The 26,760-nt window shown below is 39.0% G+C and overlaps 1 protein-coding gene across 1 annotated transcript; it reads right to left on the reverse strand.

The window, feature by feature from the left end:
- Positions 1-11,620: 11,620 nt before the first annotated feature.
- On the reverse strand, positions 11,621-26,522 carry rps6ka4 (ribosomal protein S6 kinase, polypeptide 4). The gene is made up of 18 exons (XM_026181905.1): positions 24,776-26,522; positions 23,412-23,483; positions 22,846-22,913; positions 22,287-22,437; positions 21,952-22,067; positions 20,627-20,734; positions 20,412-20,492; positions 19,972-20,075; positions 18,798-18,948; positions 18,537-18,698; positions 18,233-18,358; positions 16,467-16,600; positions 16,237-16,330; positions 15,959-16,129; positions 14,455-14,646; positions 14,215-14,374; positions 13,952-14,115; positions 11,621-13,856 (listed from the first exon to the last, which is right to left on the reverse strand). Exons 1-18 carry the CDS (start codon positions 24,861-24,863, stop codon positions 13,644-13,646), a joined length of 2,355 nt encoding a protein of 784 aa, XP_026037690.1. The 5' UTR covers positions 24,864-26,522; the 3' UTR covers positions 11,621-13,643.
- Positions 26,523-26,760: the final 238 nt, after the last annotated feature.

Raw genomic sequence — 26,760 nt, forward strand, 5'->3', positions numbered from 1 at the left:
TTGCTGTTCCCTTCCACTGAGACCACCTCTGATGCGGCTTCAGTGAACAGTAGAGGGGTCAGAGGCATCTCTGTGCCAGGTCTTTGCTGGACTTTCAGACAGATTTTTATCAGCTGTAGATAGTTTTTGTGTCTGAAGATACAATTTAAAAATGGTTCTCTGCAAAGTTGTCTGTCGTGTGTAGACACAACACCGGTTCATTCCTTGAGTTAGCCTTTCTTAGGCTTGAATGACTCACAGGTCAGTGTTAAGTGGCTTAGCAAGGACTGGACCAAAAAAAAAGCAGAAAAGCAGCCAGCCTCAACAAAGCTTTCTGTTAGGCTTTTATGGCATAGTGAATACATTAAACAAAAGGAATTGACCTCATATTGAGAGTTTGTCTTGTGGCTTTAACATAATATATTATATTAACAAAAAGCCCAGCTAAGATCTTAGCTCTAAAAGAGAAGCTCTAAAAATACTCCGAGGATGTGCTAACACACACCAGGATGTCAACTTAAGCACAGTTTCCATGGCATCTGTGAGCATATTCAGATTATATTTATTCATTATAAATGGGGACGTGTGAGCACGACATTAAAGATGCATACGAACAGCCTATTCCAAAGACTTTAAAGGCACTCCTCGCCAAACAAACACAGATAATGTTTTATTCAGACAATCTCGTGTCATCAAACTGTAACAAAAATTCCTCTGCTTTCAGCTATTCCGAGTTAATGAGGCTGAATTTATCCTCTGAGTGGTGTCAGCACAAGGACATACTTCATGTGGAGAGGCACATCATCCTGGTAAAACATTTACATTTTATGGTTCACATATGTGACCTTGTGAACAGCCGCTCAACGGTTTGGCTTCCCTTTTAAACATTAGTCAACAGGCATTTATTTCTCTTCATTTCCTGTGCTTAACGTTGGGCTTTTGTGACGGTGAAACATCAGCGGACTGCTTCTCAACTTCTCTACAGCTACAGCGAGCAGAGGAAGAAGCGTTCCGCTAAATTCGAGTTATTTCAAACGCAGCTCCCCTGCTTCCTGGAGCTCGGCGGCACGGTGGCCCTGAGACTACTGCATAAATATAGGCATGCAAACAGAGAAAAAACACACGGAAATCAAGAAAACATCTTTATCAGTATGACAGCGCACACTCAGCATTTAGGGGGAAAAAAATACTGCAAGGTGAAGAAAACCCCAGGAAATAGAGAAAAAAGCAGACAGCCCAACCAAACAGAAACAACACATCAAAATACAGAAACAAGCTGCAGATACAGGACGTGCATGCAAATGTGGAAAAGCACAGAATACACAGACACAATGCAAGCTGTGCAGACGATGAGAGGTGGAGTTCACTTCAGTGAAGCTTCTGTGAGTCTGATTTCATGATTCGGATATCATGTAGAATTATCTGCAGTGTGCAGCAGATAAAACACAATGAAAAATCAATAGTATGGAGGCTACAGATATATGAGGTCTATGTGAGGGTTCCACATGTGTGCTGCACTCAGTGGGTGAATCTATGACGCTTCCCAATGATCCAGTTGAATCCACAGTGCACGCTTGTTGGTATTCATCTCTCCATAATCTCGACCGTTAACGTTTCTGGCTGTCTCCGCGAGCATTTAACCTTGTCAGAGATAAGCTGGGATCCATTAAGATTTTCCTGAAAGGGTTGAGCATTACTGGCTCATTTAGAATGACTTCCATTTTAAATAAACTGCTCACAGCCCCGCAGATCAAATACCGAGGAGGTGCACTTAACAATGCCGGGGAGATAGATATGCCTCATAATTTATATTACACAAAAGCTGAAGAAATCATACCAGCGCAACATCAACGATTCCTCCCCTGTTGGTTTTGTTCTCTTCCTTCCTCCTCTTTGTGAAACCTCTTTTCACTCCGCGTGCTTTCAGCTAGAGGTATTCAACATGTTTAAAAGCTGCCTCGTCATCCTTTCAGGTTTGCCCCCGCTGAAGCTCCAGTGTGATTTTTTTTAATACATCGCAGTAATGTTTACCTTTCACTTTCTTTCTTTCTTTTTTCTTTTACAGACTTGGATTATTTGTTTGTACATGGCATCCCTGCTGCCAGCTGAATCTGTTAACAACCTGAGCGGGCTTGTTAAAGGGTATCACTGAGGAGGGAAGATATCTTGTGATGTTAGGTTTTTACAGCGAGCTTAATATTGCGGCGGGCAGGCGTGTGGCAGCACAATCGTGCCTAAAGATGGACGTGTGCAGGGAGGTAATGATAGTATCTCATCTGAACCAGAAATGATGAGATGAGAATAAAGCCGGGCAGGGTTAACAGCGAGTGAGAGGGCTGAGGGGTGGGTGAGGTTAATGGAATTGGTGGAGTAAAAAGTGAAGGGAAGGCTGTTTGAATGGTTGGCGAATTGAAAATGCCTCTTTAGCTGCTGAATCAATACAAAGTTATTCTGTTCCGAGAAGTTGTCAGCTAGTAAAGGCTCTTTTACAACAGAGGTGAAAGGGTATAGGGCAAGAAGAAACGCGAGGTAAAGATCTTCCCATCAGCTCTGTGTGTCTTATACGCCCATAACAGACATACCATTGTATCGACAGGCATTTCAAGTTCCTCGGTAATGTAATTCCTAACAAAAAAAGAACGGAAGTCTTTATCCTTACAATATTGCGTTGACCTGTTTCATTAAGTGACAGCACCTTTGTGCTCGGCACTTGAATCAGTTTTCTATCAGCCATTCACAGATGCAGCTACTCCAAAATTAAAGTAGCTCGTGTAAATGTCACTGAGTCAGAGGAGGACAAAGCAAAGAGGGAGGAAGTCCTGCAGATTTATGCAACAAAAAAAGAGAAAAGCATCTATTTCAAAAGGCGCCGTGGCTCTTTCACCTGCAATCCAGAGGAAAGGAAGCGCTGGCTCATTAGCCGAAAAGTGTTCATCCACACATACTGCTGTTAATTTAACAAACTGTCGCTCCTCGACAAAAGCTCTTAACGTGCAATTTTTAATTTCCAATGTCAATTACAAGATTCTGTAAGCGGTTAAAATATGTTGACCCTCGGGTTAATGAAGTTTCTTCTATACAAATGACACAAACTCCAGTAAAAATAATCAAGGTCCACATAGTTCAAAACTTAGCTGCTGACATTTTGGAGCTCAGTTCGAAATAATCTTTAAATAAAAGTGGTGTCGTGGAACATGGTTCGGTTTTTCTGAGAGCATTGATGTATCTTTAAAAAAGCAAACTGTTACGAAATGTTTAAGTAAAGCAAAGAGGTGACGGTAGGAAAAAAAGAGAGGGAATGCAGACCTTACGATCATAAGTGTAGCTCAGGTTTCAAAAGCTCTGGACTGTACAGTTGCTGCTATATAACACATTAGTCAGTCTTTCACTCGGTGCTACCTAACACTGAAAGGGGTTAAATGACTTCAGCCCAGTAAGAGGAACCTCTCTGACACTGGTGCAGGTGCAGAGGATGCAACTGCTACATCTAGAAGGTCCTAAAACACATGCGTGAATCTTATTTGTTGACTTCTCACCTGCTTTCAGTAACAACTATCTGTCATTTTTTTTTAGCATTTAAACTCTTTTCACCGTGATCATATTATTATTGGTTAGATTGCTGAACTGTGGCTCTCTCCTAGGAGCTGCAATCTGTCTCTGCTGCATTTCCTTTTGTATATATGAACGGATGTAGAAGTCAGTGCAGAGATAAAGATATTTCAAAGTATTCAGATGATGCAGTTGTTCTGAGTTTCCTTCCTTTTAGCAGTGGTGCAATTTCCTCTTATATCCTCAAACCATCATTAAAGATCAGAAGATTGATACCTACAAGTATCTAGTCACCATTATTAGTAATAATATGAATTTCAATGCCAGGACAGAGTCCGTCTGTAAAAAGATCTGCCAAAGGTTTTGGTTTTTTTGCCAAGATTGCACGTCTTCAGTGTTGACAGGGGAATGATAGCAATGTTTTCTAAATGTTTGGTTTAGATCTTAAGTGTGACCTGTCTCAACAACAAGCACTTCACTATCCAGATACATTATGGACAATAAGAACCATCATGTATAAGAAAAGTCTCAAGATGGAAGTTAAAACTTCCAAACATTAAAAATTAAAAAAATAGTCTTTTAACTAACTTTGTAAAGTGAAGTTTAAAGCACAAATATCCAATATCTGGAAACGAGTTAATATACTCATTTCCAGACCCATATTTTCATTATTAATATTATTATTGGGCTTTGCAGGAGAACATTTGCATGTCATGCAGTTCAGAATAATCCTGAGCCTCGGTGCAGCTCGCTGATCACTGACAGTCTGAAAGAAACCACTCTAATTCTCTTCTCCTCCCTTTAGGCCAGTGTTTTTATAATTGGCTGCCTGTAGACAGCAGGTTTGAGGGGAGGCCAGACGAGTGTGAATGAGATGACCACAATTATTTTATTTATTATTTGAAAGTGGACCAGTGAAGGTGGACAGGAAAGTAGGGAGAAAGAAGGGGAAGAGATCCAGCAAAGGGCCACGGGTTTGACTCAAACTCTGGATCAATGCACTTCTTTAAAATGAATCATTATAATAATGTGTATAGTTTTATAACATTTATTTCCATGCATAGATACATGCGTATATTACAAGGAAAGAAACCCCAGACAAAGCCCCCTTTATTGTGTTTTGCTCCTTTACCAAAGACTAACACCACTGGCTGTGTAAACAGGCTTTTACATGTTATATTAGTGGTGTGGTGTCAGCTCACTTCTCACACAAATTTTGTATTGGAAGCATTTCATTGGGTCTCACAGTGATCTCATAACACACCGCTGGTGTTCAATAGAAGAAACTGGGCTCATGTCTGTATCTGCGTTCTGTTCTGAAAACATATCAATAAGCGATTTCTTGCAGCATGACGGTGCCACTCCTTAAATGTTTTCTCCTTTTGTGCTGCTGACTAAAGGAAGTGCACTTTGTTCTTGGGCCTTGTCCAAGTCATGCAGAGCGTAATTGATGATTTCGAGCAAGTGTTCCATTCAGATCTGTCTTTGTCGTTACTCAATATATTACATTTATTCTGTGCAAATCATCCGCCCAGGGACTGATTTGATTAATGGCTCAATGGCACATTATTTTCACGGTATCCATCGTTTCTGAGACGCTCATTGTGGCCTTTGTGTTCTCAGTGCCAAGCATCCTAGTGACCCCCGGTGGTGAGGAGTTTATGCTGCAGCGTTCAGGACCATGGACAGTGTCAGAGTTTATGAAACTTAACGGTGAACTAATAGAGCGTCGTGGCTCCTTGATGGGCAATATTTCTGACATATATATTATCATGAACCACATATTTTAATAGGCTGTTAAATATTTCATTAAGCTCTCTGATCAGTTAAATAGCTTGATGAACAAAACGAAGCTTAAACTGAGCCGTGGAGCATAAACCAGCTGCAGCACGGAGGAGTTTTAAGTTTTAGTGCAGCAGCACACTTCACTCATTAAAGCTGTGAGGTTTCACACAGCAGCATGAAGAAAAATCTGAACAAACAATACACCTTGAAAAGGACTTTTAATTTTTGGTATGCCACAAATTGTTAAAGCGAAGTTAATAGCAGCTTTGATGGCATCTTCACAGGCGTCTGTACGGCTGTTGATATGCCTAAGCTGACAAAAAAACATAAAAAAAACACCCAAAAAAGCCAGTAACTGGTGTTTAATTCATGGCTTGTCTGTGCGAAAGTGCGATGTTTATGAGGAAACACACATTTCTTCCTGCAGATACAAAAGTCTTGCCCTTCCGATTGTGGAGCTGCTTGCAGGACACGCTTTGCCAATAAAAGCAGCCTTTGCTGCGGCACACAGTCAGTAGAATATGTGAAACGGTGAGTTTGATTAGCCCCGAGGCTCAGCAGGGGATTCATCTGCTGCCAGCGATCAATAAGGGGGCTGCAAAGCATGCCAATCAGTTTTATTGGTTTCTCCTTGCTTTTGTGTTACCACATGCATCACTGCCGCCAATATGATATTCCCCTGTGTGAGAGTCTACAGATCTGATCCAGAGCAGAAGAAATATCTGAAACTACTGGATGGATTACAATGAAGTTTTGTACAGATGTGCATGATTCCCAGAGGACACTGACCGGTCCACCTGACTGTCTCCTGTTAAATCAGCTCTAGCTTCAGCTTGTCTAAGCTCTCTGTACTTCTCTACAGTAACTCCTGCTGCTGAATGAAAAGAAAAATATTTTCCCAGTGGCTAATTAACAGTATGTAAACCTCAAAACTGCAGGTAACACAGTTACCTATTTGGGTATTTGCTCCAGTAAAGGCAACTTAACATTATCAATTTGGTTTCAGGCTGAAATTTCTTCACAGCTGCTTATTATTTACTAATAATGTTTTTTTCTCTCTTTTTTCACTTGTGATCATTGTTATCTTACTAGGATAATATTTGTAGATCAAATTTTGATCTTTTTTGTCTTTCCCTACATGCACTGATGAGGTTTAGTTCATATTTACATAAAAGACAAAAGCAGGGTGTTGTTTTAAGAGGGTCTAAATTATATCTACTTAACAGCAAGTCGTGGCCCTATCTTTCAGAATACTCTACACAACTTTATGCAGATGATACTGTCATATGTACAAAAGGTTCTTTTTTAATATTTTTCCATGTCCCAACATTAAGATCCTAAAAATCTGCCTTTCAGCTAACAAATTACTGCTGCGAACATCTAATACTTATTTAACGCTTCCTGGTGTGAGGCATAAACGCAACATTGAATCCAACTTTTTGGCTTTAACCTGCAATGATCGTAGAGCACTTCAGAAAATATACAACAACATCCCACCAATCCCAAAGGTGCAATGTTGTAGCAAAAATCGAGACTCATCAGACCACATGTTTTTCTCATCTTCTGTTATCCAATTTTGGTGAGGCTGTTTTTAGCTAACCGTAGCACCCAGTGCAGTCTTCTGCTGCTCTAGACCATCTGCTACACAATTCAAAATGTTCTACATTCAGAGATGCTCTTCGACATACTTTGGATGTTACAAGCTGTTATTTGGGTTACTGTTGCCTTCCTATCAGCTCGAACCAGTCTGGCCATTCTCCCTGACCTCTGGCATCAACTGCTGCTCACTGGAGTTTTCTCTTTTTCTTTGTATAGAGAGAGTCCCAGCACAGCAGCAGTTTCTGAAATACTCTGACCAGTCTGTCTGGCACCAGGTTGTCTTGACCATGTCTCCTTGCCTAATTGTAAGCATTTGCTTCCATTTGCACTGAAATTTACATTAATAAGTAGTTGTCAGTAGAAGATGTCAAATGTACATCATTGTACATTGTTTGATGGACATTGTCTGGCTTCCTCTTGATATCCTGTGGGACCCCTGAAAACAAAAAGTTACTTATTTTATTCAAATATCTTATCTTGTTATAATAAATGTATGCTTTATCCACCATGAGGTAACAAAAAATGCAATTAATCTCATATGATGATACCTGATAACTAATTACTTCAGTTTTGCTCTATTTTACATTTGTGTGTAGTGCTAAATTAAGAGGTAAACTCTACACCCACTAAACAGCTGTTTGCTTCTCCTTTCATCAGTGCTTCTGTGAGTGCTACAAACGCTTTACTGCAGTGTTTTTTCACAGGATTGTTGGTACATGGCACAAGGTGTCTTTTAGTGCCTTGCCCTAAGTAATTAAGGCCTTGCATCAATCAGTGGACATTGTGTCCTTTATTATCCTGATCCTCACGTCCTCTGCTGCTAATTGCTGCTTTGTCCTGAGCATTGTTTCAAACATCCACGTAGCCTAATGGCCATATGTAGCACATAAACGCTCTAAACCCGGTGCTGCTCCCCATCAAGCATCAAATGATGCAGATGAATGATGCAAGGGTCAAATTAATATGAGGTCAGGCATTTTTAAGTATCTAACAGCTGATTCTTTTAAGCACAGGGACAAATTAATATGTTTCATGGCAGGAGCCAAATGTTAGAGCTGACACGGCAGAAAAAAACTGAACACAAAGGACACTGGGCAGCACGCAGCAGCCACCTAATGGTACAGTAAACTCATTACATAGACATGGAAACTGGGAACAAAGAGAGAGAATAATAAATGTTCAGACAGGAAATTGGATATAAAGAAAATTATTTTTTGCTTTGTTACACCAGCAGTACAGTGAAGTATATGGCAATCAGAAGTGTCCTCATGCAGGGATCAGCACTGTTAAGCAGCTCAGCTGTACTGGAGGCTCAGTAGGAACAGAAGTAAAAGGCTTTGAGGGATAGTTTGAGTGAAAGGAAACAGCCCGCCAATATTTACAGAGGCTCAATTCCCACTGCTGCCTTTCTTCTTACTGCCACTTAACACACCCATACTAAAAATAGAGCTAATGTTCACAGGTTCAGCAGTAGATGTGAACAGTTCCAGGACACCAAGATCAAGACCAAGTACAGGAATAAATATGCAGTCATTAAAAGACCAATTCTGTGTTCAGATCAGCTCGTAGACTATAGGAAGCACACGTGCAGACGCAATCACGCGGCCAAACATCCGTTGTCAACATGTTTTGATTCACTAAGAAGCAGCGGCAGAGGAGATTCTGAACATCTAGCCCACATTTGTATGGAATATTTAACCTTGGAGGAGGATTTACTGTTGTGGTACGGCATAAAAGAGCAAATGGAGAATAATGAAAATAATGAATAATGAGGCACATAACATTAAACCGCAATTTTAATATGTGCGGCCAAGTGTGAAGCAGTGGAATAAAAAAAAATATGTGGAATTAAAAAGTGTGAAGCAAAGAATAAGCAGCTCCAAGTCCGAGACCATGATTCTCAGCTGGAAAGGTGATGTCGATTTAAAAGTCAGTCTACACTCGTGGTCACGAGCTATGGGAGGTCTTGGATACAAGCAACAGAAATGAAAGGGTGGCTGGCCTCTCCCTTAGAGACAGGGTGAGGAGCTCAGTCATTTGAGAGCCGCTGCTCCTCCACATTGATATGACCCAGTTGAGTTTGTTTGGAAATCACCTAGGTGAGGTGTTCCAGGCATGTCCTAATGTTCGGAAGCCCCGGGGCAGACCCAGGACTCATCCTCACCTCCCAACCCCCCGGATGAGCTGGAGGAGGTGGCCAGGGGAGTCTTGGCTTCTCTCCTTAGACTGCTGCCCACACAATCCAAATCCAGATAGCACATTTTCATTTGTTTGCACGCAAAAACAGGTATTCTAGTTTAACAAATGCACTTCTCATACAGTAAGTAATTATTGCCTTAACAATATAATAGGCATGTTGTATGTTTCCCAGAATTTTATATGAAGGTGAAATTGATTGTAGAGAATATACACTGCTCAGAAAAACAAGGGAATACTGAAATCACACATTATTCTCACATCAGTGATAGATTCATCTTTATCATCCAAGAACTGCCTTCACACTCTGGTATCCAACAGCAGTCAGCACATAGGGGTCTGTACGATCCTCAAAAGCGTTACTTCTCCAGACCGTCACTGACTAACTTCCAAACCTGTCTTACCAGATGATGTTCCAGGCAGCATCGCACATCGTCTCCAGATTCTTTCATGTTGTAACCTGCTCTCATCTGTGAAGAGAATGGGGTGCTAGTGGCAGATCTGAAAGTTCTAGTATTCTCTGGTGAACCATAATTAAATTGCACATTGCAAGACTGTGAGCCCACTAAGACACATCAGGCTTACATGCCACCCTCATGCAGTCCATTTCTGATAGTTTTGTCAGAAACTGCAAGAGTAGCTGACTGGAGGTCACATCATAACGCTCTGACAGGAGCAGGTACCAATCCTGCTGCTGAGTCGATGGCTCTCTAAAGCCCTGTGCAGCTCTCGTAGAGTAACTACCTGTCTCCTGGTATCTCCTCCACACATTTGAGACTCTGTTAAGAGACACAGAAAACTGAGTTTTTCCATTTTTCTTTCTTTTATTAAGAATTCTGTTTTTTTAAACATGTATTGCTAAAAAGAAATTAAACAAACACTTTTTAATCAAAGTGTAGCATCAGGTGAGTAAAACTACATTGATATTGACCTTGTTAGTAAAGTAGTAGAGGGGGTTGTTAATCATGGCCGTAGAAGGTGTTTAACATCAACAGGAGGTGAATCTGCTCCTTTGTGCAAGGAAGAGCAGGATAAGCACTGCCAGGTCCCCCACTGCTGCCGTGTGCTTTTCACAGATAAGATCATACAAGTACATGGAGACCATAGAAACTCTCGAGTACCATTTTGGGTTGCTGCAATGAAATTTCAACAAAAATGGACTAGCCTGCCTTATCATTTTTTCACATTGATTTTTATGGTGTCTTTGAGTTTAGCCCTTCTGTAGGTTGATGACTTTAATTCGCACTGAGCGATGTGGCATCCTTTCATTGCTATGTGCAACGCACAATGAATATAATGAAAATAAACTGTGAAACGTGTATTATAGAGTGCAATACAAGCTAATGCTTAAATATAACTTTCCTTTTAATTGGATGACACAAAGTATTCATGTATTTGTGTCACTGCATTTAGATTATTTTAATGTTCTGCTAACCAACTTGGACAAATCATCTCTTTCACACCTCCAAGCTTTACAAAATGCTGCGACTATTAACACCACAGTGAGTACCCTCACATCACTCCTATTTTATATTCTTTATATCAGCTCCCAGTAGATTTTAGGATTCATTTTAAATTCTTGTGCTAACACACAGAGAACTAAGCAGCCAAGCTGCAGATTATATATCCCAGCTTCTTACAAAATACATTACTGCTCGCTGTGACAAGAATTTGCGAGGCGTTCACTGTACACGTCTAAAGACTAGTGGTGTACAGAGCCTTTCAGTTTGTGGCACCAAGGCTGCAGAAAAGTCCACCACTACAACTATGGATAGTTGACTCTGTGGACTGTGTTCAGCACTTTGTGACTGTCCTAATTCAATTTGTGACTATCTTTACTTAATTACTTCTATAACAGGATATCAGCAATACGATTTAAGCGTGTGAAATGTCATTTCACCCTAGAAGAATCAGTGCTCTGTATCTTAAATACATGCAAGCTCTTGTTTTGCAAAAACTAAAAATGTGTATCAAAAGAAATTCTACACAAGAAACTATTTTAACTTCCTAAGACCCGAACTCTTCCACAGCATGCATTTTTAATTTCTCTTTGATATTTGGGCATATTGGGGCCCAATGAATGTAAAAACAAAGAATTACCAGATTCTTTTAACCTTATTTTTGTTTTTAAGAAAAATGAGATCCACATATGAGGATATTCGTTTAAAATTTTGATAGAACAGTAGCAGTATAATGTCCTCGTAAGTGGATATCAGGCCCTGATTGAGTATTTTAGTCTAAATAACCCAAAATGTGATGTCCACATATGTGGACGCCAGGTCCTAGGAGGTTAAATCACAGATGTATGAGGGAATGTTGGCCACTTCCCTCCCTCTGTCAAAAAAAAGGTACATTCATAAAATAGCCTTAATCAAATAGAAGTGCTATCAGGGCTCGTGCACAATGAAGTATGTTTGAACAAATTCTCATTTGGGGTCTCCAACCCTCTGAGCACTGCGATTTCAAGCATTACAGCACAATTACAACACCGAGAAGACAAACCACACAGTAATCTATTGAAAAGTAATGTTTATTTTGCACCAGCCAAAAAAATAAAATAAAAACATTGCGGTGCAAAAAGACAAATCCCAGCAACAACACCAGAGACAGTGCAACTCAGTAAAATAATGCTCGGGAAAAGAGAAGAGAGAATATCTATGGCAACCAAATAATACCAATATCAATAAAAGCAGTTTCTTAAGTAAAGATACCAAACAAACAACCGGTTACCTTCAAACAGACAACGGCTTCAAACAACAACAGGAAAATATTACAGTAACTTGCAATTATGCTTCATCTGGTTCAGAAATATCAATACAACCAATCTCCCATCGCCACTCAGTTATCATACAGCAACATTCACGCCGGGCTGGTACACAACAAGAGCCAAATTATGATAATCCCATTACCACAGCATTAAAATCAATTACATGTAATAAATATCAGTGAAAGCACCTTTAAAGCTGAAATGTGTGTTAACTGATCAACTGACTGTGCAACATGTAAAAAAGAAAAAAAAGAGGCAAGTCCATTAAAAAACATTACAATATACCACCCAAACAGCTGATCAATTTCAAATCATTACATACATTATTTTTTCTCTAAAGCATGATGATTATATACAAAGCTCTCATAGGATGGTGGCCCCATCCTTAAAAAAACAACCAAAAAAGTCACAATTAGGTGTCTCATTCTGAAACGTAATTTGAAGTTCAAAGCCATCAAATGTTTTAAAATCACTTCTGTGGAAAAATAAAGACGAAAGCCAGCCTGGATGAGCTTAATCGTTGAGCATCAACCTTGCAATCAGACTACCGCCCGCATTTGATACCATCAGGAATAAAAACTGTAATAATCATTCAAAGTTCACAAAGGCGATGTGCGTTCAAAATCACCAGCCACATTCGGCTTCCATCTACGTGCAAACACTTGAGCTGCACTTGGTAGCGTAGAAAAACAGAAAATACTCCAAGTAACTTTTTTTTCAATGACTCAAAGATACCAAAAATAGAAAAAGTTCTTACAGTCCATCATCACAACAGATTAGCATGCTAGAAATTTTCAGACAGGCACAATAGCGCGAGTAATATACAGCAAGTATGATGAAAATCGCACTCCACTGCATGTCTGCTTCTGTGTCTCCATGTCTTTTTTTTGTTTTAAACAGCTGCTACTGTTGGACACATCTTGACACACAATCAAAACACTTCTTCAGAGCCACATAATCCCAGCTCCTCAAAGTGTTCAGTGGGATCCGTACAGTGAGTAGTGTACTGCAGGTGCAGCTTCTTTGCAAAGACCGACAGCATTAATCATCCTATAGAATCCTTAAGGTTTTGCACCCCACAGTAATCTCTCTCTGTGCTCCATCCTTCCAGAAATTTGCTGCTTTTTTTTTTTTTTTTTTTTTAAACCATTTGATCATTTGACATTCTCTGCAAACACCTGAATCTTGCTCGCTCTTAACAGAGCACAGTGTCGACTTCTGCAGTTTTTGTGTTAATCATTATATTTGTGGCAAAAAACTCAGCAGTACAATCAAAGAATTAAACCTGCAAATTACTGGAAGGACTGTTCATTTGCCGTGTACAAATGTGTGCCTCTTCACAATGACTTAATGGATGTATTCACTTCTTTTGCTTTGTATATGGCTTCTGCTTATTTATGGCTCCTTTTTTCCCTTTTCCCTATGTAGCCAGGCACTGTTTCTTACCCACAGTGAAACCAGGTAAATGTCTCATTTTTAACTTTTAGTGTGCGATCTCACCAAAATAAAGTGAGTGAATACTGAATAAGTATTAAAAGTTTCTGACAGTCAGGCCTCCTCTTCCACCACAGAAAATACATGTTTTGTTTTTTAAAGAATACAGCGTTAGGAATGAAAACCTGCAGCTGTTAAAGTGGAATTATATTTTACATGAAGTGAAGACAGTGTTCTCATTTGTCAGTATGCTTTTGCTTTTTTTAACTGACTGCTGGAGGACGTTGTGCTACTGTACAAGCACGTAACACTTTCTCCCTGTTCTGTTGCCAGGCTAGCTCTGCTTTGGGATCACGGCTTGCTTTGGCTGTGTTTTGGATGCTGTTGCAGAGGCAGTGGATGAAGTGGAAGAAGACGAAGAAGAAGAGGATGAACTCCATCGGGTCTCTACTCCTGTGCTGGTCATCTTCATCTTTCGTCGTTTCGCAAGGGGAGCATTGTCGACACTTTTCAGAAAGAAGCCTTCTCGCTTACCTCGGTTGAAAGCCTGGTGAGAGTGGAAGGCGACAAAAGTGAGATAAAATACATTTATTTAAGATTCTTTCTGAGACCTTTTAGAAGTTTTTCACACCAATCTATTACCTTGTAGGTAGCATTGACATAAGTGCGGACAGTGGGCCCACTGGACTCGAGCACATCTGGCGTGCACAAAGGAGTGGTGGACATGGATGCTCCACCCTGAAGCCAGCTGTTCTCTTTCAGATCAGAGAGTTTGAGACGGCTCTCTGGATCCACTGTTAGCAGGCCTTAAAACAGGAAAAGAGACACAAACAAGCAAGCAATAGAGGAAATTCAACAGGCATTTATCTCAACTAAAGCAAACTAAGAACAAACATATTCAGTACCTTTAACAAGCTCTTTGGCATCCTCTGACACACCCTTCCAGGGCTCCCCATCCAATGAGAAATCCCCCTCTTTTATTTTTTGCATGATGTCAGCAGCATATGATGAGGTCATTCCACGCTGCTCACTCTGAAATGGCACCTGGCCTGAGAGCATGGTGTACTGAGAAAGACGCACACAAGGGTCATTAGTATTCAGTCAGCCGAGCTATGATAAAAATCAACATATTCAGATTCAATTACCAGGATGACCCCGAGACTCCAGAGGTCACAGGCTTTATCATATCCTGCACTCTCGAAAAGCTCTGGTGCTGCATACTGCAGCGTGAAGCAGGGAGTCTGCAGGGGGGCACTGCCTGCAGGGCACAGGCGAGCAAATCCAAAATCTATTACTTTCAGCACAGAGTCCTCCCCCTCATCTGCAAACAGCACGTTCTGTAAGGTAAACAAACAAAAGCCATGAGGATCAGCTCTTATTTTACTTACACATTAAGATTCAATTTTCCTGACAGAGTAAAGACTATTAGTAAATACGAGTATGACAGCCACCACCGGTTGGCATGTACCAGAACCTATGTGTAAACAGACAGTGCAAATAAACAGTTCTAATCCTTTTAGGTGTGCATCAAAATAAAAGCCATACTAGAGACATCTTAAAGTTATTAGGTGATATTTGCCAACATGTCTCATTCACAATCATTATGCACACCATATAAAAGCCTTCTTCAGTTGATTAAACCGTGCAGCCATCTTAAGAAGGGAGTGTGTGTGTGTGTGTGTGTGTGTGTGTGTGTGTGTGTGTGTGTGTGTGTGTGTGTGTGTGTGTGTGTGTGTGTGTGTGTGTGTGAAATCTTCTGCTTTCATTTTGAAAAGCACCACAAAAGTCACATCATGTGCTGTTGTCGAGCAGTAGCCTGCAGAGGTGAAAAATTAAGCCAACATAGAAGTGCCAAAAACTGCTGTTCCTAAATCGGAAATTTGAGGCTGGCTCCTAAAACGATTCAGCCTTGACAGACTTCCATTAAAAAAAACAACTAAACAGCATTAAATGAAAACATGTTTATAGCCTGGTACAAAAGTGGTTTTGACGTCTGTGGACAGTTTCCAATTTTATTTTTGTAATTTTTTTCAAACTTATTCATTTAAATGTTGAAGTTACTGGCACAGCTGCTTTGGGTCCAACAAAAGGAGCAGCCAATCAGTGTCTGCTAGGCTTCACGTGCACCACTTAAAGTCACTGAACTTGCTCCCTCCTACATGTGTGTGCTGCTGGGGCCTTCAAGAGCATTTTAAATAGAATTATTAGACAAATAATATTTGTGCTTCAGTTTTGGTGAATTCATTTGTTTTTAGTGTGTTACCTCTCCTACGTAAGGCTAATTAGCAGATATCTGTGTCTGTTCATTGCTCACGTTTGGTAGTTGATACACCAGTCTGTCATTTGAAAACATTAAATTTATGGAGAAGCTTCAAAATGCAGTCCAAAAACCAGTGAGTGACATCATGATGGCAACGTCCATGTTTTGGACAATCAGTGATTGTCGCTCTCTCTTTTAAAAAAAAAACCCTTTTTAACCCGGATTACATCATGTAAAAGTCATGCTGAAAAAATAATAACGTCACACACATCTCTCACATATGAGACAGCAGATCCCCAGTTACAAGACTCTTTTTTTCTACCTTTTTAAACATGCGTGTTATATATATATATTGTCAGGAATGATAAAGTTATCAAATCTCCACCCACCTCTGGTTTGAGGTCTCTGTGTACGACTCCAGCCTCGTGCATGAAGCTGACAGCTGAGACCAGGCTCTGTAACAGCTGACTGGCCTCTGCCTCGCCAAACAGTTTCTTCCTCTTGATCCTTTCCAACAACTCCCCACCTCGCAGAAGCTCCATCACTAAATATGTGTGATACTGACAGAGACATGCAGAGAAGGCCATGAGGGCTGATGTTTTTATGTGTAGCTTAATATTGACCAATACATCATTTTTATCTTTATCCTATGTATTGTCCATTCTACCTGATCAGTAAAGATGTCATACAACTTGACGATGTTGGGGTGAGACTCACACTGCCTCAAGGCAGCAATCTCTCTATGAGTGTTTGCCTCCATTCTAACAAAGAAAGACAACATTAAGGGCATTCAGTCACCTTTACGTTCCAGCGGTACTGTGATACAGTAAAGTATTGACACATGGACACAGATCTGTTAAAGAGCACTGTACTAAGAAGTATTTCATCTCTGCTCACCTACGGCTGACGATCTTGACGGCGTACTCATGGCCAGTTTGCTTGTGTTTGCATTTCCTGCACACAGAGAAACTACCCTCGCCTAGAGGTGGTCCTTGAAAACACAGCTCATAGTGCTGAAAAAACTGGGATTCCTGAACAAAAAAAACATAGCATTGAGCCATCAAAGGAGATTATTATACTTCAGGCAATAGACATGGCCCCAGCAAAGCTAAAGGGATATTTTGACCTTTACATGAAGCAACCTTGAAATTCAGCTCCCACATTTGTAAAGAGAAATACCTTAAAACTGAAAAAGTAATTTGGAAAGATAAAACATGTTGTACTTTGTAAAACACAAAGTTTTACAAAGTACAACATGTCATCAAACTCTGCGTCCTAAGACAGGTCAAACTGGTTAAGACATTTTGGCCTAAAACAGGAATGCTTGTTAAGCACTGTTTGTAAGCTTTCCTCAAAGTCCACATAATATGTTTTTGCCAATTTTCTGTCATATCTGTATATAAACCTTTACAACACTGTATTCTATTTTAAACAGAACAAAAATTTTAAATAAATCATGAAGTCAGCGTTTGTGCAAGTAATTTCTTTGAGAACAAAGCTCAGCCTTCAGATAGCTCCAAATTTTCAGTTTCAGGCAGCATTTTCTGCTCACTCATTGTCATCCGTAGATTATCTCTTATATCATCATCTTAGACAAACACATGACTCTGACTGTGAGCACAGAACGCTCACCAATCTGCTGTTCAAACTTCCTGTTTATGACGGGAACCCAATCAGATGACTGAAGGGCTTTATTCAGATTGTGGGTAAACTCAGGGGCCTCATCTTGGCTCAGTATAAGGTTACACAGGATTATTTCGAAATATGAATATGCAAAGCTACTCTAGTACAGTCTGAGAGTCCGATCATTGAGCAGGAGCACAGTAGATCCACTTTAAATTGTGCCTCTTACATGAATATATTAATAAGTAATAAGTATAAATTTATCACTAGCTGGGTACACTCTCTATATAAAGAGATACTTTTATTTTTAATTCCCCAACTATATAACTTGGATAATAGTTTTGCTTTAATTAGTATTTTATATGTAGTGCTTTACAAAAAAATAAACCTTATATCTTACACTGCTATTATCAGGGAAGGAATTACTATGAAGTAACAATTCTGGATTGATCTAAAAATACATTTCACATTTGCCTAAGGAGCTTGGAAAGAAAGCGACTCGACCTATTTAAATTCACTCTCTTTCCCAGCTTCACAGACTACCATGACCCGGAATACTGAGAACCTACACAGAAATTTTACTTTTGCATATAAACATAATTTATTGTTTATCACTGTAATTAGAATCTGGATGACAACAGTATTTTAAAATTCCAGCTTACATCTTTTATAAATCTAATAACATAAAGTAATAGCTGCGAATTTCTTTGACTTCTGGAAGATTTTGGAACATTTTTTTAAAAGACGAGCTAAAAATATTGCTGAGTTGAGTCTGACACCTTTCACACGCAGGTGATAAATGTCAACTAGACAGCCTGACAAACTTTTTCTGTTCCAAATAGATTTTTGTGCTGTTTACCGAGATCAGTACAAAGTGTCTTGAATATTATTTAATAATACAAAGCATCCTGTCAGATAAAACAAACCAACTTCAGTTAATAATTTAGCTTCTCCTGCTCTTTTCCTTCTTTTCTGTTAACAAACAGTCCTGAAACCAAACATATCACAGAATTATTTGAAAACACCCATACAGATCATACCTGTAACATTGCGCTGCGTTGGACAGAAGCAGAAGCTGGTCGGTCAGCACCAATTTGGGTTTCAACAAAGTCTCCCATGACTGCGTTCTTATTGAACAAGATGGAGGGTGCAATGAAAGAATAGCCCTAAAACAGAGGAGATGTGTTAGGTGTAACTATGATGTAGCTCACTGAAGAATTATTACAGCCTTTACTTATTAACAAGCACTTGTTGCACTTTTCAGATTGTAAAGTTAAATAATGCTTACAGGTCATGTTTGTAGAAACATTTGATAGAATCAGTGTGGAGGTGATGATGACTGACCTGGAACAGACGATCTGTGCTCGGGGGTGTGCTGGCTGGAGAATAAACAGGATCCATCCCAGTGAATTCCTCTGCAAAGTTCCCCACATCGAGTTCGCTCTTCAGCTCTGGCTTGAATGGACTTGCAACCTTCTTTTGTGCTAAGTCATCCCAGTTCAGTCCCTGTGAGGCAGAAAAGGAGAATGAAAGAGTTACAGATGAATGAACTGAGGTTACAGGGGAAAAGATGTTTAAGTGATAGACAGTTAAGGGACATCGGACCTTGAAGAAAGGATGTGCCTTGATATCTTCAGCCCCCCGCGGTCCAGATCCCAGCCTCTTGTGGGGATCTTTCACCAACAACTTTTTCAGCAGATCCTGAGCAATGGGTCCAATCATAGAGGGAAACGGCGGGTCACAGCGCAAAATACGTCTGAAGGGCAAAGGGAAGATATAAACATTTTGCTAACATACAGAAACAATGGACAAGAATACAACTGTGTCAACATTCATGCTCCTCCAATAATGGCCGATAAGATTTTTTACACAACATGAGGCACAAAATTATTCTTGGGATCATGCAGAAATTGTGGCATCACATACTTTGCCCAGCAAAGCTGCCACTAACTCTATTGTTTACAACACTCTCAGTACTGTTTCAGCAGCACTGAAAGTGTCGCAAACAGAAAACACATCACAGTTTGAGCAACTAGTTTCTGAGCCAACTAGTTTCTGAACTGCTGTTGTGGAAACTTCATCAGCAATGACCTTCATGTTTTCCTTTTCTATATACATTCTTTACAATGTAAAGAATGTCAGTCAATAATACACAACGCAAATTTAGAAAAACTTGGGATGAGCTAAATATAAATGCTGAATTTCATAAACCCATATTTTATTCACAATAGCACATAGAAGAGATGAATATTGTCCCATTCTTATCTGATATAGGATCCTATGTTCCTCTAACTCAGGGGTCCCCAACTCCAGGCCTCGTGGGCCGGTGTCCTGCAGTTTTTAGATGTGTCCGTGATCCAACACAGCTAATTCAAATGGTTAAATTATCTCCTCAACATGTCTGGCAGTTCTCCAGAGGCCTGGTAATGAACTAATCATTTGATTCAGGTGTGTTGACCCAGGGTGAGATCTAAAACCTGCAGGACACCTGGAGGAGGCCTGGAGTTGGGGACCCCTGCTCTAACTGTTTCTTTTCAGTGTCTTTTGTTGCCCCTGTTCAACTTTTTAAGATGTGCAACTACACTAAATTCAAATTTTTCTTAAAATGGTACATTTTCTCAGTTTTTTAGGTTCATTAATTCTTTTTCACTCCCATAAAAATCAGCATCAGCCGATGGGTTCATTTATTAGTAAAACACAGCTAATAACAGAGACAATTTGAATGAGTTAAGAAGGGCCAGGCAGATGATTTATGGAGATGGGATTGCACAGTACTCACTTTGACACCTCGCTTTGGGAGTTCCTCTCTCCCTCCAGGGTAAAAGGAGACGCACCTGTCAGCAACTCAAACATCAGGATCCCAAGACTCCACCAATCTACTGACTGAAGCAGAATACAGCTTGAAAAGCACAATAAAGAGGACAAGGAATTTTCACTGTGAATTATTTAAAGGTGGGTTTTTTGAGGCGGTACTGCCTTCCATAACAAAGATATTAAAGTCATCTTTGATTCACCACACTGGCCCAAAGTCATGAGTCTTAAAGCATCTGTAGTGTTAAATGTTTAAGCCTTCCCCGTACACTGATACATGTAAATATAAACATTAATTTAAATATTATTTTGTGCACAATATGTGACCATTCAAAATCTTTCAAATAACCGATGATCTTAACACCAAAACCTGCATTTACTCCCTTGATATTTTTTTTTTTTTTTTACCTTGCCATGTCCTGATTTCCCTCTGATGATTTCAGGAGCCATGTACTCAATGGTGCCACAGAAAGAGTAGGTCCTCCCCTTCTGTGATGATCAGAAAACAAGCATACTTAAAAAAAAATGTATTTCAGTTTGGATTGTGGTAACAGTTAAACACCCCAGGTATTATTTACATGTACACATTGCTATGCTCACACTGTAGTTTTAGATTTACTTACATCTTCTTCCAGAAACTCTTTGCTGAGCCCAAAATCTGTCAATACCACATGGCCATCACTGTCTAGAAGAATGTTTTCCAATTTGATGTCTCGGTACACAATCCCAAGCTGTACACAATGAAAATTTACCAGTGGCATTCATGTTAAAAGCTGTAATTTGTGAACAGAGACAGCAGGCAGTGCAAACAGAGAAACCCTAAAAACATTTTTACAACCAAAAAGAAAAAAGTGGCCACTTACGGTATGTATCTGTTATTTTTTAGTAATCACAGCATTTTCTAATCCCAGCTAGGGGTCCTAATCCCAAAATGTGTCAAAACAAATAACTGTCCAAACAACAGCAAGCCTATAATCCAGGAAATACTAGTCCCCAAAGTTGCTGTTGTTAAAATGCTTTTATTTGATATTATTTATAAAAGGAACGACTCATGAAAGTCTGCAGGATTTTCAGCCAATGTGGCTGGACAATTTCTTTGGACACTAATTTAAACACAAATTGACTATCTCCTAACTTAAGTGCTGCAATGTGATCTTAGGATACCTAGTGAAGGTCATAATTTACAAAGAGATGGCTGAAATGCTTCCAAATAAAACCCTCAAGAACACACTCGTTATGTTTTAAAAAGGACCTTGAAAATGCACCCAATCACCCTCCATGTAGTGGTTTGTGTAACTACTCAAAGAAGTCATGAGTATCATTTAAGGCCACTGGTGCACACCTACTTTAAAGATAAATCTAAAACTAAAGTAGCTGTGAAACATCATTAGGAAACCACTTCTATGAGCTTCAGAGTATTTCTCACAATAAAGAAACTCAGACTTCCTGTTCAACACTAAATGACAAAAGCTCTTTTCAGACATGGGGTGCATAATATTGCTGGCTTCAACAGACCGTTTACACAATGAAAATTTACTGATGTCATTCACTTTAAAAGCAGTATTATCTGAGCAGAGAAAGCAGCATGTGTCATGTATACACAGAAACACAATACTGCTGACTTTATCAATCTGTATACAACAATGTGAACGCAACCTAGTGTTTATGGAGCTAACGTAACATTAATCTGGTGAATAAAGTTAAATGCTTAACAGATGAAAGGCTTACTTCTTTAACCATCAGCTTGTTTTGATGAAACCAGAGCTAAAAGACCACAACCTAGAGCTTAAAATAGGAGTAAGTTGGGGTTGCGTCTCTGGCCTCACAACCCCAATTCTATGAAAAGTATCATATCGCTAAAATGCTTAGTTTGTGTAAGCAGCAGGCTCTAGCCAAAATTAAAGAAATAACTCTAGCATGTGTAAAAACTGGAAACAATAATCCTCACCTTGTGCAAGTGTTCTAGAGCCAGAATTATTTCTCCAATATAAATCTGTACTGCCTCTTCTGGAAAGTGATCCCGCTGGTACAAATGAGTGAACATCTCCCCACCGCTCACATAGTCTGTACTCACACACACAAACAAATACACAGGGAGCTTGAATAGACATAATACAAAGAACTACACAAACACACATTGTCCAAAAAAGAAAAAAAAAAGAAATGCCAACAAAAACACATACAGTATAAGACAGAAACATAAAGAAGACCTTCAGTGTTTCAAGAGAGAAGAGTTCTCTATATTTGGTACATTTTTCCCAGTGTCCCACCCCGGTGTCTCACCCAGGATGAGATGTAGTTTGCTCTGAGTCTGAAAGGCATAGTGAAGAGTAACCAGGAAGGGAGACTGGCGGATGTGCTCCAGGACTTGTCTCTCAGTGCGAGTATGTTCTGTTGTCTTTGCCTTCTGAACGATAGCTGCTTTCTTTAACACCTAGGGCAGTGACCAAAATAAATTAAACTTCTCCATTCCTTCCGTGAACTTTCAGTGAATGGCACTTCGCTTTGGGGTATGTTGCAACATGCTGCAATCATGTCCAAGAGAAGGACATTATACAACCCAACGGCTTGCATCAAATCCAAAACGAGCAAATAAAATGGAAAAAAAAAAGATCATTTCTTGGTTTTAACATCTGATGTGCTGTCACTGTACCATGTTTAATCTAATATTGGCTTTAGATAATTAGCCAACTCATTTACATTTTACACAAAATGGTTATAAAATGTTAATAAAATCATAATTAATGACTTATTTTAAAGCACAGACTAGTAATTTACATTTTTAGCTAAAAAACCTGCTTTAAAATGTACATTCATTGAATTACAACACTAATAAAATTACCTTCATAGCATAGAGCTGGCTCACATCATGGCCGCTGTTCTTCCTGACCAAAAACACTTTCCCGTAAGCTAGACAAACAAATATTGAAAATTACTGCTGATGGTAAACAAGCAAACAGAGCAAACACAGATACACCATCGGATTGTGCCTAAAAGAGATGGTTTCCACTTCAAGACATAAATACTCGGCGAACAGGCAGCAAGATTAATCAAATCTGCAGAAATCTGAATCATTCTCACTCATTAAATTTAATTAGGTGTTCAATTGTTGATGGAAATAGCCACCAGGATCTCCTGTAGCTAATCAGTAACATCAACAGCATATGGATTCCCTGTTAATCATCAGATATTTTTCATGCTGTAACATTTAAATGAGAATATAAATGACATGAAACATTTTAACTTACAAACTACAAATATCAATTATAAACACTTTGCCTTCAAAATACTATCCAAGCCAGGGGAATCAACCAAGTCTGCTTTAAGTATATCTCATACCAGTACTTGACCTTTGACAACAGCTTCATCTTCATTTCATTCTATTCAGTGCTACATGCAGATCCTTACCTCCAGTGCCCAAGACCTTCAGCAGCTCAAAGTTCTCCATGCCGACTCTTTCAGTGTGACCTGTGAAGTTAGCTAGTAGTAGAAAGAAAAATAAAAGACAAGAACAGTGTTTACATTTCTATTTCTGTTCAAGTTTTTGTTTTAAAAAAGACAAGCCACACTGAGCTCTATCTTTTAAGGGAAGCTTTCTACACAAATAAAGTGGTGTACTTTTCTGGCTGGTTTTTCCCAAGTATATTAAAATACAAAAAGACATACCATATGTCTTGATATTAGCAAATGCTTTACCAATGTGCCTTTTCTTGTGTTATAATCCATGAATGCACTTTGATGTACCCTCTCTATAGATTAAAAGGTTGCTCTACTTAAAATCTACAATCTATCCAGTGAGCCACTAAGCAGATCACTTCACTTCACCTGTGACAGCTGGTGAAAAACATCCACTCACACTGTTTATTACACTACAGCCACATTTACAGCTTGACTTTACTACTCTTGGAGGGAGAGTACAACAGCAATTCTCTGATTTACTTGATTTTATCTGTGAGGATTTTTCTTTGTAAATTTACACTCTAAAATCAATTCAATGACAGATGCATTGTCCATTAAAAACTTATGACAAATTTTGTTCTTTAGTCTCTAATGCAAGCTAGGTGACCTAGATTGATTAAAAGCAAGTAACACGACAGAGTCTTTACAGAACAAAAAATATTTTTCATATTAAAGCAAAAATATTGATAATCCATTACAATCTTGAAAAATATTGGCTCGTTAATTTCTAATGCCCCCCAAACAATCTATTTTAAGTTTATTAAAGTCTAAGATGATTTTATTGTTTCTGTACACTATAGACTTTTCACATGCCCCTCAGCCTCAAAACAAACACACATTCACACAAAAGCTTAGCAAATAGCTAAACCAGATCACAAAGCAATGTTACACAAATCAAAGAAAAATCTGAAAGAAATGTAACAAAGTAATATCAAAGAAAACTGATTTTTTTTTCCCATTTAAATGGAGTATGTTTAGAGAAACATTTTTTGGTTACATTATATTTCGCTGCTTTATAACTTTAATATAATGGAACTCCAGTGTGTGAATATATTGTACAGCCCACATATATATACACATATATATGGAAAAGGAAAAGTATTTTAAAATCGGATAAACGTTTTACAGAAAAAAAAAACTGATGTGGTGATGTTAGCTGTGGGGTTGAATCAGCACATCAAAAAAGGAACAAACTGCATTCGTGCGGTGTTATTTAAATGATGAGATGAATTACAGTACACAGATGTTTCCTTTGTGGCTATGGTTATTATTATGATTACATACAGTGATAACAGACAATATGACTGACTTACCATTGGTGATTTGGTGCTTGACAGTACAGGCCCTTTCATTTGTTTTTCCATCAGAGTCTTCACTACTATCAGATGCGTCCCCAGACATATTTTAAAGAAAAGTGGACTACAGACTTTGCGATGAAATTGGTTTGTCTGGTGTTTTCTTATTTACGAGATTTTGCGTTTTACACTCAGCAGTTAAAACAATCTACTGTGGCTGCATTGTGAAGGAGACAAGGATTATCAAAATGAGCGGACAGCTGTATTCCAGACAATGCTGTTGCCCAAACCTTAATCCCCACTCGTTTGGCATCCTGGTGTTTGGCATTATTTATCTCATGTGATTGGTCGAAATCAATCAGAAAGAAGATTCATATTCCTGCTACTTAGAAGATGTTGTTTTTTCCCGTTACTGTGTCAATGATCGTCGGTATTAATTACGTAGTCTGAGTAACTGTATGTGTTATCTGCAGTTGAAATTTAACTAACAGTTTAAGTTGCTAATGTTAGCATTAGCTAAATAACTAGTCATTATTCATAAGTTAGCTGACGTTAATTGGTAATAACGTTAAACCTTCGGTTATATAAGCGACTGGTCAAAACAACGCGTTATAGTCGGTGTGTAAACAGCTTCAACGCTAACTACCGTATAATAACAAGACGTGTTACCTAGCCAGCTGGTGTGGTAGTAAATTGGCAGGGTAGCGGTAGCAGCTAACTAGCAAATGACTGCATTTGTCCGTCAAAGTTTGAACGTTAGCTAACCGCTGGTGTTTTGTTAGCAGTGTTAACTGGCCTCTTCAACTACCAGCGAACTGACCATGTTGGAAAAGGCCAGTTTGTGTAGTTCCTTGTCTTCTTTGTCACCAGTAGTCACAAACTAATATATTCGTCCATTATAAAAATTTTTACATCTCACTTTATAATTTTTGTCAGCGCCTAGCAAACTGCTAACACCAGGATGCTTCCGACACAACCTGGGCGACGGTCAGTCACGTGAACTACTGGAGTGGGCGGAGCGAGATTGCTCAAGAGCTCAACGAAATCTGGCAATTCTGTGCCACAAACACTAGCTCAAGTTTTGCCCAGTAGTTACAACAAATGTCAAATGTTTTCTCTCCATTAATTAAAAAAAAAAATCTACTAATGTTTATGCTTTGCATTTGTTCTGCCACACTTTGTCTTCCTTTAGAAAAAAAAAATAAACTAACATTTTCCAGCATGCTACTAATGCCTATGTCTCTGTACGTTTAAATCTTATTTTATACCTAAATTCACAGGGGTCTAGATCAGTCATTTTATCTATCACTGGTATGCAAGTAGTGCAAGGTATTGAAACTGTAGGTCTACCCATCTGCCGACTCAGCGTCATGAAAAAAAGCCACCACTTCCTTTCAAGATACATTCAGATACTGTATATTTCACAGTACAACTGGTTTCCATTAGTACATTACACTTCCATGGACAATTCTGTTTACATCATGTGAGATGTGTGTACTTTATGATTACAATGGGGACTTGAATGATAGAAATGCCCTATTTCGTTGCTGTGCTGCACAAATAACTACATTTTATTATTCTACTGTGTATGTGTGGAAACAAAAGGCATTACAATAGAATATTTGAGTCCCTCTTGGAAACCGTAGCACAAAGATACTATGACAATGTTGTAACTTTGAGGTATCTGAAGCCACAAATTGGCAAAATTGTGGCAGAATGTTAGTTAGAAGTATAACTTTTCTTTTCAGAGGAAAGACAAGAAAAAAAAAAAAAAAAAAAAGCAAAAAAAAAAAAAAAAAAAAAAAAAAAAAAAAAGCTGAGCTGTCACAGAGAGGACATGTAACAGCAGTATGTGCAAAGATAAAGCAAAACGACTTTGCTGGGTGTGATGCACATTAGCAAGTTGTGACAGGGTGCAATGGGGTTAATCTAAGTTAACGCACAAGTCAACACACTCATCCAGCATGTGCTAGCACTGAAAGGTAAATCCACCCTTTAACTAT

The sequence above is a fragment of the Astatotilapia calliptera genome, chromosome 10 (genome assembly GCF_900246225.1).
Source record: "Astatotilapia calliptera chromosome 10, fAstCal1.2, whole genome shotgun sequence".
NCBI lineage: Eukaryota > Metazoa > Chordata > Actinopteri > Cichliformes > Cichlidae > Astatotilapia > Astatotilapia calliptera.

Excerpts from the sequence above, each read along its gene's own strand:
- rps6ka4 (XM_026181905.1), bottom strand. The coding sequence starts at position 24,863 with ATGTCTGGGGACGCATCTGATAGTAGTGAAGACTCTGATGGAAAAACA. Across the intron at positions 22,914-23,411 it reads GAAGGTCTTGGGCACTGGAG|CTTACGGGAAAGTGTTTTTG; the intron begins GTAAGGATCTGC and ends TTGTTTGTCTAG. Across the intron at positions 14,647-15,958 it reads ACAGAGACCTCAAACCAGAG|AACGTGCTGTTTGCAGATGA; the intron begins GTGGGTGGAGAT and ends TTTACCTTACAG.